This window comes from Amblyraja radiata, chromosome 21 (assembly GCF_010909765.2).
Source record: "Amblyraja radiata isolate CabotCenter1 chromosome 21, sAmbRad1.1.pri, whole genome shotgun sequence".
Lineage (NCBI taxonomy): Eukaryota > Metazoa > Chordata > Chondrichthyes > Rajiformes > Rajidae > Amblyraja > Amblyraja radiata.
This window is the reverse complement of record NC_045976.1, coordinates 19,956,109-19,973,526: the sequence shown is the minus strand read 5'-3', so window position 1 is coordinate 19,973,526 and position 17,418 is coordinate 19,956,109. Positions and strand designations below refer to the sequence as shown.

General features: G+C 40.6%; 1 protein-coding gene across 5 annotated transcripts in view; it reads left to right on the top strand.

Moving 5' to 3' along the window:
* Positions 1-16,169, top strand: part of c21h12orf4 (chromosome 21 C12orf4 homolog) — a 57,373-nt gene extending 41,204 nt beyond the window's left edge. For 3 of the 5 annotated variants that reach the window (XM_033039732.1, XM_033039730.1, XM_033039729.1), the window contains exons 14-15: positions 11,544-11,665; positions 15,387-16,169. In XM_033039732.1, coding sequence (XP_032895623.1) covers positions 11,544-11,636 — 93 coding nt within the window. In that variant the 3' untranslated portion in view covers positions 11,637-11,665; positions 15,387-16,169. Of the gene's footprint in view, positions 1-11,543; positions 11,666-13,828 lie in introns of all 5 variants that reach the window. The other 2 variants (XM_033039733.1, XM_033039731.1) reach the window with 2 other exon arrangements.
* The last annotated feature ends 1,249 nt before the right edge of the window (positions 16,170-17,418 follow it).

Genomic DNA, 17,418 nt, shown 5'->3' with positions numbered 1-17,418 from the left:
GCTATGAAAGCTAACATACCATTCGCTTTCTTCACTGCCTGCTGCACCTGCATGCCCACTTTCAATGACTGGTGTACCATGACACCCAGGTCTCGCTGCATCTCCCCTTTTCCTAGTCGGCCACCATTTAGATAATAGTCTGCTTTCCTGTTTTTGCCACCAAAATGGATAACCTCACATTTGTCTTCTCTCTCTCCGACTTCTGCTCATTCTACCCCTTCTGTTTCACCTGGCTCACCTGTTCCTTTCCGTTCCCCTTCCAAGCTTGGTTCTCCACCCACCTTCTCTCCCCCTCCTGTTTCTGTTCCTGTCCCTCCTCCTATTCTTTCGGGTGGGGAGGGTGAGGGTGCTGTGCGCACTCGCTCGGGTCGGATTGTAAAACCTCCGGCTCGATACGGAGAGTTTGCTTAGCTTTGCAGGTACTGTATAACCAACCTGCCATTGCTGTGACTTGTTTAATTTGTAAGGGGAAGGATGTAGATGGTTTATGCATGCAACCTATAATGTAGCCACCTCATCACCACTAACCACGCCCCATCATATTAGTATAACTGTAGTATCCTCCCTTTGTTCCTCCCACTAGGTCCCAGTACGCCTGAAGGCTGGATGCAGTCAGTGCTGGGACGTGTGTGCCATGTGCTATATTAAACTCCTAGTAAAGGTTACAGTGTGTCAGCTATCACTCCTTTACAGCACTGTTTCATAAACAAACAATAGTGGCCAATATTCTTTTGCCTGCAATTTAAACACAAAATGCCTACTGGTTGTAACGCCTGAGAAAATTCCAGAATAAATACCCACATTTTTCAGATAAATAAACTATTTCACCTGGAGAATTACACATTCAGTAACATAGAACAGTAAAGCACAGGAACGAACCCCTTCAGCCCACAATGTTTGTGCCGAACGTGATGCCTAGTTGAACTGATCGCATCTGCCTACACACGATCCATCTCCCCCTATTCCCTGCATTTTCATGTGCCTATCCAAAACCGTCTTAAACAATCTATCTGCCTCCACCACCACCCCCGGCAATGCGTTCCAGGCCCCCAAAATCATCTGTGTAAAGAAAATACTTTGCCCCACTCCATTACATTTTCCCCCTCTCACCTTGTTGTTATGCCCTCTAGTGTTGGACATTTCCTCCCTGTGGAAAAAGGTTCTGAGTGTCTACCCTATCCATGCCTCTCATAATTTTATACACTTCTGTCAAGTCTTCCCTCAACCTCCGGCGTTCCAGAGAAAAAAATCCGAGTATATCCAACCTCACCATGTAGCTGAGACCCTCTTATCCAGGCAGGTAAACCTTCTGATATTCCGTCTCTGCACCCTCTCCAAGCTTCCCCATATTTTCCCCAACCAAAGTCCTATAGTGGTGCATCATGATTTCCTAACTCTTGTACACAATGCCCCTAACAATGTATGCAAGCATTCCACATATGCTTTCTTTCCCTCCCTATCTATTTGTGTTTTGAACTTTAGTGAAATGTTTAAGCATTTAGTCGTCCACTCCTGGCTCTTCATAAATTGCGGATGCCGAGAATCCATATTACTGAAATCATATTGCACAAGTTGTGAGAAATGTAAAATGCACGAGGTTTGTTAGGTCATTCAGTCATGCCTAGTTTGCAATTCTGAAAATTAATGATCCAAAAATGAGTGCAGTGCTCATGTAAGCCAGTCTAAAATTACTTCCAAACACGCTAAATAATGGGAAGTCTACTGTGAGTCATGTATTTGAGTGTTGAAGCGGAAAGTGTCAAGCTGGTTAGAGAATATTTGTGAGCGATCTTTGACTACGGTGTGTGCGTCATTAACAAAATTCAATGCAGTTACTTGCCAGGCCATTGTGATAGCATCACCCTAACCTGAACCTCCAAGAAGGACAAGGTCACTGGGTGGATTGAAACACTTTCAGGCTCCCTACCAAGACCCACAGTATCCTGTTTTGGAAATTTATCACCGTTCCTTTTCTGCAGCTGGATATAAATTCTGGAACGCTCTACCTGAGAACTGTGGGAATACTTTCACCAGCAGTGGTCCAAAAAGATAGCATGTCCCGACCTTATTAATGGCATTAACGGCTGTCAATAAATAAAATTAAATAAATTAACAGATTCTAAAGTACTAAGACAGTACCTCCGATCAGAGTTGTAATAAGTTGCTAAGAAACAAAATGAATGTCTGGAGATTCAAGTGGTTATATGAATCCCACGATGTAAATGTACATCTTTAGAATATAGTTTAACTTGATTGTCACATTAAAAAGAGAAAATATTGAAAATATTCAGCATGTCAGGCAGCATCTGTGAAGTAAAAAAAACATATTGTTTCCGGGCCAGAATTAGTTGGCAATACTGAACAGCAATCCCTTGCACACTGAAGACTTTAATGCATGCAGAAAACTGACTAATGTTGGGGACCTTGGCTGTTCCTGAGTGATTTTGGAGAAGAGAACCCAGGAGTGGGAAGGAATGTCAGTTTTTGGAAATATATCAGGATTAATGCATGTATGGAGTGAGGAGTGATTGAGACTCGGTTGACACAAAGAGGCTTGTTCGTCATGAGAATGAAATCAGTGACTGGGTAGAGGGAGGACTGCAACTGATTATTATGATGGGACGTATGAATGGGAAGAGCATTGCGGTCAGTCAGCAGATCCATCTGTAGTTGTAGATTTGCAAAGATCATGAGCATGACATAACTGTAGTTTCCTCCAAGGCAGGCAGGAAGGAGGGGTGTTAAAGGAGACTAAGTAAATGCCCCCCTCGAAGAAGCCGTTCCCGAGACGTGAACCTAGCATTGGCCATGGCCTGATATAGTAACATATGCTTAAGTTGCTCAGAAGCAGGCACACTATTGCCGTGGATGCTTGACTATAGATTCGTGCCCTCTGGGCAGTGTGGACCACAAATTACAAGTTGTATCAGCATGATTCTTCAATTAGGTTTCACAGCTATGTCACATTAGATCACACAATTAACAAACAAAAACAGATGCTGTTGAATCCAGTTTCTATGCAAGTTTCTAACCATTCAACTGAAATATAAGTATCTTGAGGTTTTCATTTCTATATGTTTGATTGGTTTCTAAAAGTGGGAGACATGTTTTACATTTCTTCAATTGACGATAAAACTTTGATCCCCAATTAAAGGTTAATTTGGGGTGTGTTTTGCTTGTGGTTTAGCATATGCAACATACTTGGCCCCTTTCAAAGGAGATGAACTTGTAGCTACCTTAGAGCTACCTTTCATCTTTATTATCTATTGGCTGTCTAATAACATTATCAGTTCATAACCATTGCCACTGTCTAGTGTGTATTTTTTATTGCACTATGAGGAAAGATTGTGTTAAGAAAGAAGTTAAGATTTGATAAAAATCTGTAAGTTTAAATGTAGTGACTAGGCCTGGTTTATTACAAATTCCTGGAATGCCACATTCTTGGGAGTAAAGTCCATATATAAGAATGCTGCTATTCTTTGAACACCATGAAAATATCTAGTTAAGACAAAAGTGGAATGGATACATAAAGAGGGTCACAATCCCAAAAGACGATCATACCAATTGTCTCAATTGAAGGGAGAATGAGTTTTAAGGTTAATCATTTAGAACTGACAAGTCCACTGATTTTGCAGACTATGTTGTATCTTTTACATTTAAAGTCCGAAAGGTTTATTTAGAAATTATCTCTAAATTACCCATACTTCAAACACCTTGAATAAATAATGTTTTCTAGTTTTTTTTAAATCCTGGTGAAAAATCTGCTTTGTCCTTGACTTTGATACTGTATTCTTAATATTGGTTTAAGATAAGCACAACTATATTGACCTACAATGTTGCTTCAGTTTATTTGTAAGTGGATCAGCAGATGGAGTGATTAGTAGCAGCATAAGGTATCAAACCTTTCAATCGCTAAATGTAACTGGTGAGTTAAATTTGGCAAATAAGGTGGTTGCTATCATTGTGCACTGAACCTCCCAAGGATAATTCTAATGCCGGGATGATTATTTGGACAATCTGAAATCGGGGGAGCCAGGCTTGGATGGCCACATTGTGGGAAATCAAGGCTGGATGTCTGAAAAGTTCAGTCAACTTTCAACGGCATTTAGTCAGCTGAGGCCCCTGGCTCTGTGGAATCACTGATCTCATCCATGCAGCCTCTGTCTACTAAAGAGCATAACACAGAGCAGCTGGTACTGGATAGGGGTTTCCACAGAGTAGCTGCAGCCCATTTCCAACAACTGGGGCTTTCCCCAGTCCTCCATCCCCCACACCCAGTGTGCTTGAAGAATTCAGCATATTGTAAGTTTTTCACTTAGGCTGTAGGTCATTTCAAAAATTATCTGTGTGCACCTATTACACAGTTTTCTCCATTTCACTTCTAATTTCCAGTCGTTTAGCCACAGTGATGTCGAGCAACATTCATTACAGTTGGTTGAAAAATTCATTATAGCAGCAAATTGACCATTGAGTTTAGTTTATAAACATTATTTGGATGACATTTCTTTGTTAATTTGCTTAAGCATTTTAACGTCTCAAAAATAGCAGACAAATGAATGTCAAACCAGTTAATATTTGCACAAAATAATTTCACAATCTGTGTTTTAGTGCAGTTTAAATCAGCACAATTGCTAACATCACGGGGAAAATATAACCAAATAATACTTGGAACAGTGGAGCCCGAAGCTTCTTGTGTGCTTCAAAGTAACAAATGATCAAAGTTAACTAAGTTCATGTCTTGGACTTGTGTAAAAGAAAATTATTCAACAAATTCTGCGCAGTGCAATTAGCCTCATCTCATTCCTCATACCATGGCATTATTTTGTTCAATTATCTATGCAGTTCCTTTTTCAAAGTTAGTACTGAATCTGTAACTACTATACCTTCAGGCAAGTAATTTCAAATCTAAACCACATGCTTAGCAAACTTTTGCTGTTAATTATCTGGTCCTTTTGTCCATCACCATTTGACATTGATTCTACAGCAGATAAAGATTGTTTCTCTTTATTTAATCTATCTAAATTGTTCATATTCAAGATTTTAAACATTTCTGCCACATCTCCAATCAGTCATTTGTGTACCAAGGAAAGCAACCACAATGTCTATTCACATAACTAATCCTTTCTGTGGGAATCATTCTAGATCTCTTTGGCACCATCTCCTAAATTGTGGTGCCAGAATTGACTGATGGCACAACTGGGACTATACTGATGTTATGTACAGTTTAACACAATTTACAGTATTTTGTGGAAGATGAATTTGTGCAGAGGAGAGGATAAACCAATCAATAGTAGACCTGAGATTAAAAACCCTGCATTGATGAAAATCTGATTATTTATGTGAAATAAACACTCAGCGGTGACGTTAGTGAGGAAAAAAAGAAAAGTTCTGTTAACTTTGCAGAGGATAACCTTTCAGCCAAACTAGCCAGTTCATTTCAAATGGTTTAGTTTAATGTATTTAATTTATTATTGTCACCTGCACTGAGGTACAGTGAAAAGTTGTTATTGCGTGCTTTCCAGACAAATAAACTATAGATGATAGAATCAAGCTGAATACAGTGTACAGATAATGGGTATGACATTTAGTGCAAGGTAAAGTCTGATTAAAGATAGTTAAAAGATCTCCAATGAAGTAAATGGGAAGTCAGGACCGCACTCCAGCTGTTGAAGGGATTGTTCATTTGGGTGATAACGACTGGGAAGAAACTGTTCCTGAATTTGGAGGTATGCATTTTCAAACTTCTGTACGTCTTGCCTGGTGGGAGAAGAGAGAAGGAGTGACAGGGGTGAGACTGATCCTTGATTATGCTAGTGGGCTTGCAGATGCAGCATGAAGTATAGATGGAGTCAATGGAAGATTGTCTACGCCCAATGTCTTGTAGTCTCCCAAACCATGCTATAGAAGTTGATGAGGGTTGTTGGGTACCGTTAATTATCTGAAATTGTTGAATTCTGTGTGCCTGAACACTGAAGATGTTCTCAAATTTACATTTGGCTTCACTGCAACATTGAAGAGATCAGTGTGGGAAAGATGGAGAACCTGTATGCTTTTTTTACATTAATCTGGATGATCTCATGCTGTTCCCTCTCAACCTACTCACCCCCACACCACCTCCCATCGCATATGATGATATCCGTCCTCTTGGTAATTTCTCATCCCAGCACCCAGGAGGCAATCTGCTCTACAGCTCTCATCATAATAATTACAAAACTGCCTGTCTGCCCCACGGTTATCAAATCCATAGTTGTTACTGTATTTGTTGCCTATGCAATCCTTCGTCTCATTGCTTAGCTCAGGATTGCACACCCTCACCAATATACAGAGTATCTACAGAGACATGAACTCAGAGGATTCCTTTATTGCATGCATTTTCCTAACCCACCAGATAGTTTCCCACTTGCCATTTGGATCTAATTTTCCATGTATAACCATCTCCTGAGTCTTGTGATCCAGAAAACATTCATCAACCTTTATGTCCTGCGGTGTCTCCAGTTATCCCTCAACCTCAGAAACCCTCAAGGCTCAACATGGTAGAGGCAAGTTCGGCGTTCAACACCATCTAAACCTATTGCCAAACTCGGGGAACACGGTTTCTGCTCGTCCCCATGCAACCCAGTCCTAGTCTTCCCGATCGGCAGACCTCAATCTGGAAGAATTGGCAACAACACTTACTCCTTGCTGACCATCAGCACAAGTGCATTTCAAGACAGCGTTTTCAGTCCCATACTCTAATCTCGCTATATCCGTTACTTTTCCACCAGACACAACTCCAACCCATCGTTAAATTCTCCGATTATACCACTGTTGATTGATGAATAATAGTAACGTTGAATCAGAGTATAGGAGGAAGATTGATAACCTGGTTCAATGGTTCCAGAACAACAACCTTGTACTTCACAAAGAAAGCTCATTAATGTTTTTACTTCCTTAGAACTTGAGGAGATTCAACATGTGGTTGAATACTCTCTCAAACTTTTACAGTTGTATGTTGGTGAACGGACTGACTAGTTGCATCACTACAGCTGTAATTTCTACATGGTGAAACCAAAATATATCAAAATGGCCTTTATTAAAATCTGACAATGTGCACTTTGACCACATGTCATTTTTTTCTGTTACAAATCTCAAATTGTGGAGTACAGAGGCAAATAAATAAATGATGTGTCTTTGTCCCAAATATTACGGAGGGCACTGTAGCTAATATCATCAAAGCCCCAAACCACCCTGGCCACATTCTCATCTCGTTGCTATCATATGGAAGAAGGTACAGGAGCCTGAGAACTGATGTCTCCAGGTCCATGAGCAGCTTCTTCCCATCAACCATCAGGCACTTGGACCACATTGCACAACCCTACGTCAGCAATGATTCAATATGGACTTTGTGTAGGTTGCACTGCTGTAATAGTTGTACAGCTGAATAAGTTGCACTCTCGTGGCTTCTGTGCCAAGTTTGCTCTTTTTACACATGATTGCTTTGCTTCTGGGTATGCTTGCTTCCTGCCACAACCCAGCGTTTTACTGGTAGTTTGCTCTGTTCAGTTCTAATATGGCATGAGGCACTGTATTCCTCTTCTTGTTTGAATTCCTGCCTTCCTCTTTGGAATATTATCTTGAAATACAGCTGCATCTGTCCACATGTTACATCTTCCTTGGAAAAGGATTCAATTTTTTTGCCATTGTTCATTGATTTTGTAAGACATGTTTTATATACCTTTTTCCAAGAAAAATGTTAGATAAGTTAATTAATAACTTTGGGAGCTAGATTCTGCAAACAGGACATTTTAGGTTTTTATTATCCCAAGTTCATGACCCACTGCATGAAAGGTTTGAGCTTGCAATTCGAGCTGGCCTCGGCATCAGTAGAGTCATAGTGATACAGTGTGGAAACAGCCCCTTCTGCCCAACTCGCCCACACCGACCAACAATGTCCCAACTACCCCAATCCCACTTGCCTGTGCTTGGTCCATATCCCTCCAAACTTGTCCTATCCATGTACCTGTCTAACTGATTCTTAAACAATGGAATAGTCCCAGCCTCAACTACCTCTGGCAGCTTGTTCCATACACCCACCACCATTTGTGTGAAAAAGTTACCCCTTGGTTTCATATTAAATCTTTTCCCCCTCATCTTAAACCTATGTCCTCTGGTCCTCGATTCCCCTCCTATGGGCAAAATACTCTGTACATCTACCCAGTCTATTGCTCTCATGATTTTGTATACCTCCATAAGATCTCCCCTCATCCTCCTGCACTCCATGGAATAGAGACCCAGCCTACTCAACCTCTCCCTATAGCTCACACCCTCTAGTCCCGGCAACATCCTTGTAAATCTTTTCTGAACCCTTTCAAGCCTGTACTCCTAGATCTGTCTGCTCTACAACACCTCCCAGAGACCTTCCATTTACTGTGTAGGTCCTACCCCTGTTCAACGTCCCAAAATGCAACACCTCACATTTTTTGGTAGTAAATTCGATCAACCATTCCTCTGCCCACCTAGCCAATCAATCCAGATCCTGCTGCAATCTTTCACAACCATCTTCACTATCTGCAAAACCACTAACTTTTGTATCATCAGCAAACTTGCTAATCTTGCCGGTATGTTCTCATCCAAATCATTGATGTAGATGACAAACAGTAACGGGCCCAGCACCGAACCCTGAGGCACACCACTAGTCACAGGCCACCAGTCTGAGAAACAACCTTCCACCATCACCCTCTGCTTCCTTCCATGGAGCCAATTTGCTAACCATTCAGCTATCTCTCCTTGGATCCCATGCGATCTAACCTTCCAGAGCAGCCTACCATGCGGAACCTTGTTGAATACCTTGCTGAAGTCCTGTCAGAGGAAGTGGTAGAGGGAGGTACTAACAACATTTAAAACACATTTGCTCATGTACTTGGATAGGAAAGGTTTAGTGGGATATGGGTCAAATGCATGCAGATGGAACTGGTATGGAAGGACATCTTGGTCGGTATGGACGAGTTTGTGCTGAAGGGCTTGTTTCTATGCTTTATGATTCTATGACTCAGTATCCGGTTAGCTAATCTTATAAAGCTGAATGCCAGTGTGAACTATGATAATGATCAGACTTCAGGAGAAAATAGGCAGGCTAAGTAAATGGGTGAGAACAGGGCAGATGCGGTACAATGTGAAAAATTGAATGGTCACTTTGGTAGAAAAAGTAGAAAATCAAAGAATGTAAAATCTTGAGTGATTGTAAGATGTTCAAAGATGTCTTGGTAAATTTAATTAAGTTCATTATATTAATTAATTAATTAAGTTAATGTATAGTTAATTAAGACGTCAAACATGTTGGTCTTTATTACAAGAGGATTTGAATACCAGAGAATAAACATCTTGCTGCCATGTTTGTTTGGTGAGACCATACCAAAATACTGTGTACAAGTCTTGTCATCCTTCTAGGCAGGAATGTAATTCCAATGGGATGTGGGTAGTGAAGGGTTGGTATGTGTGGGGTGATTCCAATGTGGACTTGTAAACAGACTAGGTCTATCTATTCAAGTTTAAAAGAATGAGAAGTGATCTCATTAAAACAAACATTTCTTATCGGGCTTGCTAGGGTAGGTGTAAGAATGGTATACGGTATTTTTCTGGCAAGGGGTACAGTTCCAAGATGATAGTTGGGCCTTTCAGGACTAAGATGCAATGTATTTGTTTCTGCAGATGGTAGTGACTCTTTGGAATTTTACACTCAAGAGGACTGTGGAGATTAAGTCACTGAGTTTATCCGAAAATAAAACGTACAGCAATGTTCCCTCTAATTTTTAGTAGTTCGTGTGCGCGGAAATCTTGTATTTGCAATTGTTTATGCTATTACAAATGTGTGTGTGCACTGAATTATTGTGCAAATATATCACCTCGAGCTTTTGGTGTAGCAGTTTTCACTATTTCATTAAGCCATTCAACTTTAAACCAGTTTGCAGTTCTTTTGCGCTTCACACCCTTTGCATCCTTTGAATTTGACATGGTGAATCAACATTTATTTCAATTAAATACTCAATAAGCCAGCTACAGAATTTGAAATAGATCTTCGTAAACTGTACAATAAAGTCAATATGATTATGAGATTTTTACAAATAAGTATAAATTATATACTGTATAATTATTGATTACTCCATTTTAGGTAACATTGTAGTGTCTATGACATACACTCTTTTAATGCTTTCGTTTTTCAAAAGAAACAGTTCTTTATTTAACACTGTAACAAGTCTTCTCTCTCCCCTCCCCCTCTTCCATCCCCCTCTCTCCTCCCCCTCTCTCCTTCCCGTTCCCCATTCCATCTCCACCCCTCTCTCCCTTTTCCCCAATCCCCTCCCTCCCCACCTCCCTCTCCCTCTTCTCCAAGGTGCAGTCCCATCCATTTACCGCTGGGTTCCTGCCAGCAGCGCCACCATCTTTGAGGTGGGCGGCCCTTGCCCTCCACCAGGTGAAGCGCGGGGACAGATGCGGCCCGCGGACTGGATGCGGCCCGTGAAAGGGTCCAATTGATGATTTCCCCAATGCCAGAGCGGGCTGCAGCTGTCCCCCGTGCTGGATCTGGGCGGCGGATTTTGAAATTGGGGGGGGAAAAAATTATAGTGGAGATTTTTTTTCTCCGAATTTCAAAATCCTTTTGTGGGCACATACATTTTTTTTGTGCGCTGGTTTCAAAACTTGTGTGTGCGCCAACACACGCACAGCTTAGAGGAAATATTGCCTACAGGTCTTCAGATATTTGGAGAATCAAGGAATATGATTTTGTTTAGGAAAGTGGATTTGAAGTCAGATCGGACTTGATCTTATTGAAATAGTAGATTACTCTCGAGTGGTTAATTGGCCCAGTTCTTCTATTTCACATGTAATATGTACATGGTTGAATTAGAATTTATGCTGTGTTCTCCTCTGTTGAGGTATCAACAGAGCATCCTACAACATGAAACCATCAGATATGGGGGGGGGGGGCATGTGAAAGCTAAGCAAACTGTTCACACCATTTACAGCCACATCTCTCATTTATTTAAAAAAATGATGTGTGTTCACCTGCACCATTTGGAAAAGATAATCTCTCGCAAGGAGTTATGAGGGAGGGGATTTCAGAACTTGAGGCCAGGTTGACTACGAAAGGATATCAGAATGCATCAGAAAGCCCAGAGTAGAAGAATGCAAAGACTTCTAAAGATTGTTGCCCTTACCATGGGCAGTAGAACTGTGATGAAGTAAAAACCAGGTTCAAAAATTCCTCTAGTCCAATGAACATCACAAATGCTTGAGGAAACTTGCCTTCCTGGTCAAATTAATGACATTCTACCAATCAGAAGCAATATCATATATCTATGAATATGTAAAGTTTCTTTTTGGCAATTAGAATGTAAATTGCAGCCATGCATTAAGGTGAAGCTCTTACTGACAACTTTTTACACACTTCAACAATCAATTTCCCAACCATACTAGAGTAAAAGCATTGCATTGGTATGAATATTTCTGTTAATGTGTGCTCCGCACCATGGAATGTAAATGGTAATACAATTTTTTATTAACAGAGTATTTCAGAGGAAATGTTCTACCAGTTGAGCAACATGCTACCTCAGATTTTTAGAGTGTCGTCTACACTGACCCTGACCTCCAAGCGATGAAAAAACACAAAAGATCCACTGCACTGCAAGTGAGTTATGCTGACAAGTCACTTTTTGTGTGGGCTTTCAACGAGATATTAAAAATAATCAAAACTGCACTATGTTCCCACTGAGGTTGGGAAAGACTCTTTTTCTCACCTCAGCAAAATTTCCAACATTTAAAATTCTTACACTTAATGTGATATATGCATCAAAGCTTCTTATACTTTCACAATGATGCTGATCTGTCTTAAAGCTGAAACTTGTCTCCTTTCCAGAATTAAAAATTAGCAAGTAACGTTGTTGCAAGCCGATTTGATGAGTTGGACAAGATTTCTCCTTCCATAATTTCACTGTTTAATTCTTCCACCAAAAAAGAGATTTGACATAAGATTTACATTAAGCCTTTGTAACATCAATTTTTCACTATATTTCCAGATTATGGTGCATATAATACTGAAATAATATAAAAATCATTCCAGTTTTTCCATCCCTCATTTGTACATGCTGTTGGCCTAAGAATTATTAGATTTGTGAAACTAATCACTGTTCATATCTTGGGTAGACAAAAATGCTCGAGAAACTCAGCGGGTGAGGTAGCATCTATGGAGCGAAGGAATAGGTGACGTTTCGGGTCGAGACCCTTCTTCTGACTGATGTGAGGGTAGGGGGGGGGCGGAAAGAAGAAAGGAAGAGGCAGAGACAGTGGGCTGTGGGAGAGCTGGGAAGGAGGGAGAAAGCAAGGACTACCTGAAATTGGAGAAGTCAATGTTCATACCGCCTGGGTGTAAACTACCCAAGCGAAGAGGTAATTTCGGACACTCAGTGGCACTCAAATTGATTCTGAAATTCATTAGAGTTGTAAATGGAGGAAGGAAGCGGCGGGAGCTGGTGCACCTTGTAAGTCGGGAATAGGGTCGGAAGCCGGAGCTTTAAAAGGCCAGGGAGATGGGTCAGCAGGTCATTCTATTCACAATAGTTTTATATTTTATAATTGATTTCTTTACGTTTCTGGAACTCCATGATGCTTTAGAGACATGGGAGGGGCGTCATTAGCAGGGCAGAGGTTTATTGTCGTTTCATTATCATGTGACCTCTGTTGGCCCAGAAAAATGTATAATCCAGAAAGGCTCTGGAACCAAAGGTGCCGGAAAATCAGTGTTCAACCTGTACAACCAGACAAACTGTCCATAGCAGATCATAGTTGCTGAGGGTAGTGTTGTGTAATGTTGTATTCAAGAGCTTAATGGTTGCTGGGAAGAAGCTGTTCTTGAATCTGGCAGTCATGGTTTCAGGTCTGAAGATGGGTTTTGACCCGAAACGTTGCCTATTTCCTTCACTCCATAGATGCTGCCTCACAAGCTGAGTTTCTCCTGCATTTTTGTCTACCTTCAGGTTCCTGTACCTTCTTTCCGATGGTATTATGAAAATGAAAGTGTGACCAGGATGGTGTAAGTCTTTGATAGTGGTTGCCTTTTAGAGACAGCAGCTTCCGTACATCCTTCGGTCGTGAGGAGGTCCGTACCTGTGATGGACCGGGCAATGTCTACCACTCTCTGAAGTCTCCCTCATTCCTGAGCATAGAAACATAGAAACATAGAAATTAGGTGCAGGAGTAGGCTATTCGGCCCTTCGAGCCTGCACCGCCATTCAATATGATCATGGCTGATCATCCAACTCAGTATCCCGTACCTGCCTTCTCTCCATACCCTCTGATCCCCTTAGCCACAAGGGCCACATCTAACTCCCTCTTAAATATAGCCAATGAACTGGCCCCGACTACCCTCTGTGGCAGGGAGTTCCAGAGATTCACCACTCTCTGTGTGAAAAAAGTTCTTCTCATCTCGGTTTTAAAGGATTTCCCCCTTATCCTTAAGCTGTGACCCCTTGTCCTGGACTTCCCCAACATCGGGAGCAATCTTCCTGCATCTAGCCTGTCCAACCCCTTAAGAATTTTGTAAGTTTCTTTGTGATCTGAGTGATTGAACCAAGCCCTGATGAAAACCAGTCAGTATGCTCTCTACCGCACACTAGAAGCTTCATAGAGTATTTGGTGATATTCTAATATTCCTCTACCTTCTAAGGAGAGGCGTTGATAAGCTTTCTTTGTGATTACACGGTGTGCTGGGCCCAGAAAAGATCTTTTGAGTTATGCATTCCTAAGAACTTGAACCTGTTGTTTTTCTCCACCTCTATCCCATCAATGATGACAGGTTCGTCGATCCCGCATTTCCCCTCTTGAAGTCAGCAATCAGCTCTGGTCCTGCTGAGCAGATACCGTTCTCTGAGTTTGAAGAGGAAGATGGAGTTGAACGCTGAGCTGTAGTTCATGAACAACAGCCTGATGTACATTTCCTTATTGTCCAAGTGGTCCAGTGCAGGGTGGAGAACAAGTGAAATTTCATCCTCTTGTGGTATATAAATTGTAATCAAGGCAGGAGTTGATATGTGTCATAATCAACCCCTCAAAGCACTTCATCACCATGGACATTAGTGCCACCGGTTGATAGTCATTGAAGCATGTCATCTTCCTCTTCTTGGGCACCAGCATTATTTATTTCCGTTTAAATCAGGTGTCAACCTTAGACCTTTGAGAGGTTGAAGATGTCTGCAAAAACTCCAGTCAGTTGATCCACGCAGGATATAAGAACGTAGCAGATACGCCATCTGTGACTAAGAATACAATGTCCTCCGGGATTATGGGGACCCAAGAAAGTACATTGATGTTCTCCCACTCAATGCGAGCTTAGAAAGCATTGCTCTTGCCAGGGAGGGATGCTGCACTGTCAATTGAGCTACTACTTGGTTTCGCCTTGTAGGAAATGGGCATACAAGCCCTGTCACGGCTGCAGCACTTCCATTCCACCCTCCGGTTTAGATCAAAAAAGTCTCTGATTTTCTGATTGCTTTATCGAGGTCGTATCTGCACTCCCTGTACCTGAATTTAAACTGTTTTATCACCAATCTATTGCCAGAGTTGAATGGCCAAGATCTGGACCTCGGTAGTTTGCGGACCTCCTGGTTCATCCAAAGTTTCTGGTCAGGAAACATCCTCATGGTCTAGGTGGAAACGCATTCCTCCTCACATTTCCTTATGATGTTGGTAACAAACTTGTCACATAAAATTGACGGAGGTTTCCCAATTTGGCTGTTCCTATGTGTAATCTAAGCTATTATATTTTGGACCAATATGATTTAATATACGGTCAGACTTTGAGTTGATGGGAATGTATGCGCGTTGCATCTTACCAAAATATGCACATATTTGCAGGAATTAACAATAGGCTCATTGTAATTAACATACTAAGACAAGAGAGATACTCATATTAACACAAAATAATCAATGCAACACTTTCAATGTATTTATATAAAATACTTATGGAGTATATTTTGTTTTTAATTAATATTCACAAATACCCCTTCAAATTGCTATTATTCTGTTCGAAACTAAGATTTCAGATTAACAAATTAAATAGGAATTAGGAAAATAAACTCCATCGTACACATCAACTTCCTGTCTTTGTAGATTTAAAAATGTAATTTGTTGGAAGCATGCAGCCTTGCTGTGATATACTCGGTAGAAATTCTTACATATCGTTCTATGTCCATGGTATATGTCCTATGTACTTTCTTTCCACAATTCAGTTAAAATGAGTAGAAAATATTTTTTCCTTGAGTGACTGAGTAAATTGGACTTAATAAATTCAGTCATTTATGTCTGCCAATAAAGAATGTCTGAGTTTAAACTGTTTTATCACCAATCTGTTTTAGGATAGAACACTGCAAGATATCATAGGTTAGACATACCCATGCCCCATGCATAATTAACAAGTATTAATCTGCAATAGAAACAAGTGGTTCAGTGGCTCGGCAAAACAGCCTCTACATATGTGGAGAACCCAGAGAAAATATCCAATCGAGTGAACACCTATATCTGTAACCATTTGCAGTTGGGACCAACAGATCGGAGATTGATTGGGACCCTCGTTCTCCAGGTCTGGGATTGGGATTTGTGTATCTGGTAAAGTGTTTTGATGACAAATAATCGCCTAGGTTAATATGTGAATGTGTTGTTAGCAGGTTGCACTGGGATTAACGGATTGAATTAATATGTTGCATTAGTTAATCAATGTGGTAAATTAATGTGCTTAATATAAATTAATGTGATTAATGTAACAATGAAATCTATAGTGTTAGTATTCTTTTTGTAAAAGGTTAATGTAGTATATTTAATTAAAGAGTGATCTATTATTTGTTACATTGGATTAATATGCTGTAATACTTTGAATTAGCTTGTGCTCTGTTTATATTTCTGTATGCTAACTAATGTTGATCATGTTGAACTTATCCATGGTGTTGCAATTTAGAATAGTGTTCTTTGCTGCACCACTTTATTAGAAAATAAATCCTAAATCAAACGGTTAAAATGTGCAAGCATTTGAAACCAGAGATGAACTTTGATTGATAGGAATTTCGTTTAAACTTAACATGTGGCTGCTGCAACTCAAAACAAATAAAGGTTGGATACAAACTTTGGTAATGAAATGTTCCTGATATAACTCTACATATCTTAGTGTCTTTCATCTTGCAGTATGAATGTTAAAAAATACAAATTTCAGACATTAATTCTACATAACATCATAGATATGCACAATTATGAAAATAATACATTCAATGAAATAACCATAATTTCCACTGAATTCTGTTCAATCTTTTTCTGATTGACTTTAAACTTGGTGTGACTGATTGTATTTGAGCATAACAAATAGATGGAAATATAATGGTTTGTAATTTATAGACAAAGCTGTCCTTTAAGGAAAAGCTCAACCTTTTGAATACTTTTGTATATCTTTTCATTAAAAAAATAAGATCAATATTTTATCTTTGTTAACATCAATGTACAATAGCAATTCCTTTACGAAATCGAAGTATATGGTCTTCACCTACATCTATCTATATACTATTAAAAGTCTCATCTTGTATGTGTGTTGTATGTATGTTTTGTATCTTCCTCAAAACGCTACGCACTACGCTTAAATATCTACATATTCTAACACATTTTTCCCGACAATGCCCTACTCAGCTTCACTTAAGATTTTATCCTATATTTCTCAAGTTATTCGCGATTAAAGTTAAAATAAAAAGGCAAAGAACGGTTCTCACACAGTCTTTTTCCAGGACTTTCCACTGATGATGTCATAATGCCACTCACAGTGCACCAATTACAATGGGCTCTCAAGCTGCCGAGTGCCACAATGACATCACAATGGGACGTTGCCAACGGTAACCGCAGCAGAAGGAGAGGTTGCCAAAGGTAGGCCCGATCAGAGGAGGGGCAAAGAGTGCCATTTGGATGGTCCATGCCTCATGCCTGTCTGCTTCAAAGTGATCTTAATTTGGGGACCTCTAAAATAGAAGGGCCTCTGCTTCATCTTGGTTTAGAGGCCTCTAAAATTGAAATTGGCCTGGGCATCAGTTCATCTATGAGGGCCTGGCCAAAGCTGCCATAGAGGGAAGAGAGAGAGAGAGAGAGTGTGTTGCACAGGGCTGATTCATGGGCTTTCCGGCCTCCTGATTTTCTGTGGCGAGGTAGAGACCGTGTTCCACGTGTACATGGAGTGTGTGAGGTTGCTGCCCCTGCCCCTGCCCCTGAAGGGGCTGCTCCTCAAGTTCTGGTTGCATTTTAGTCCCACGATCCTGGTGTTTTGACAAAAGGCAGGGAGTGGGGAGGGTTGATGGGGAGGATCTCCCTGTCGGTTTGCTCCTGGGCCTGGCCAAGATGGCCATTCACGGGTCCAGGCAC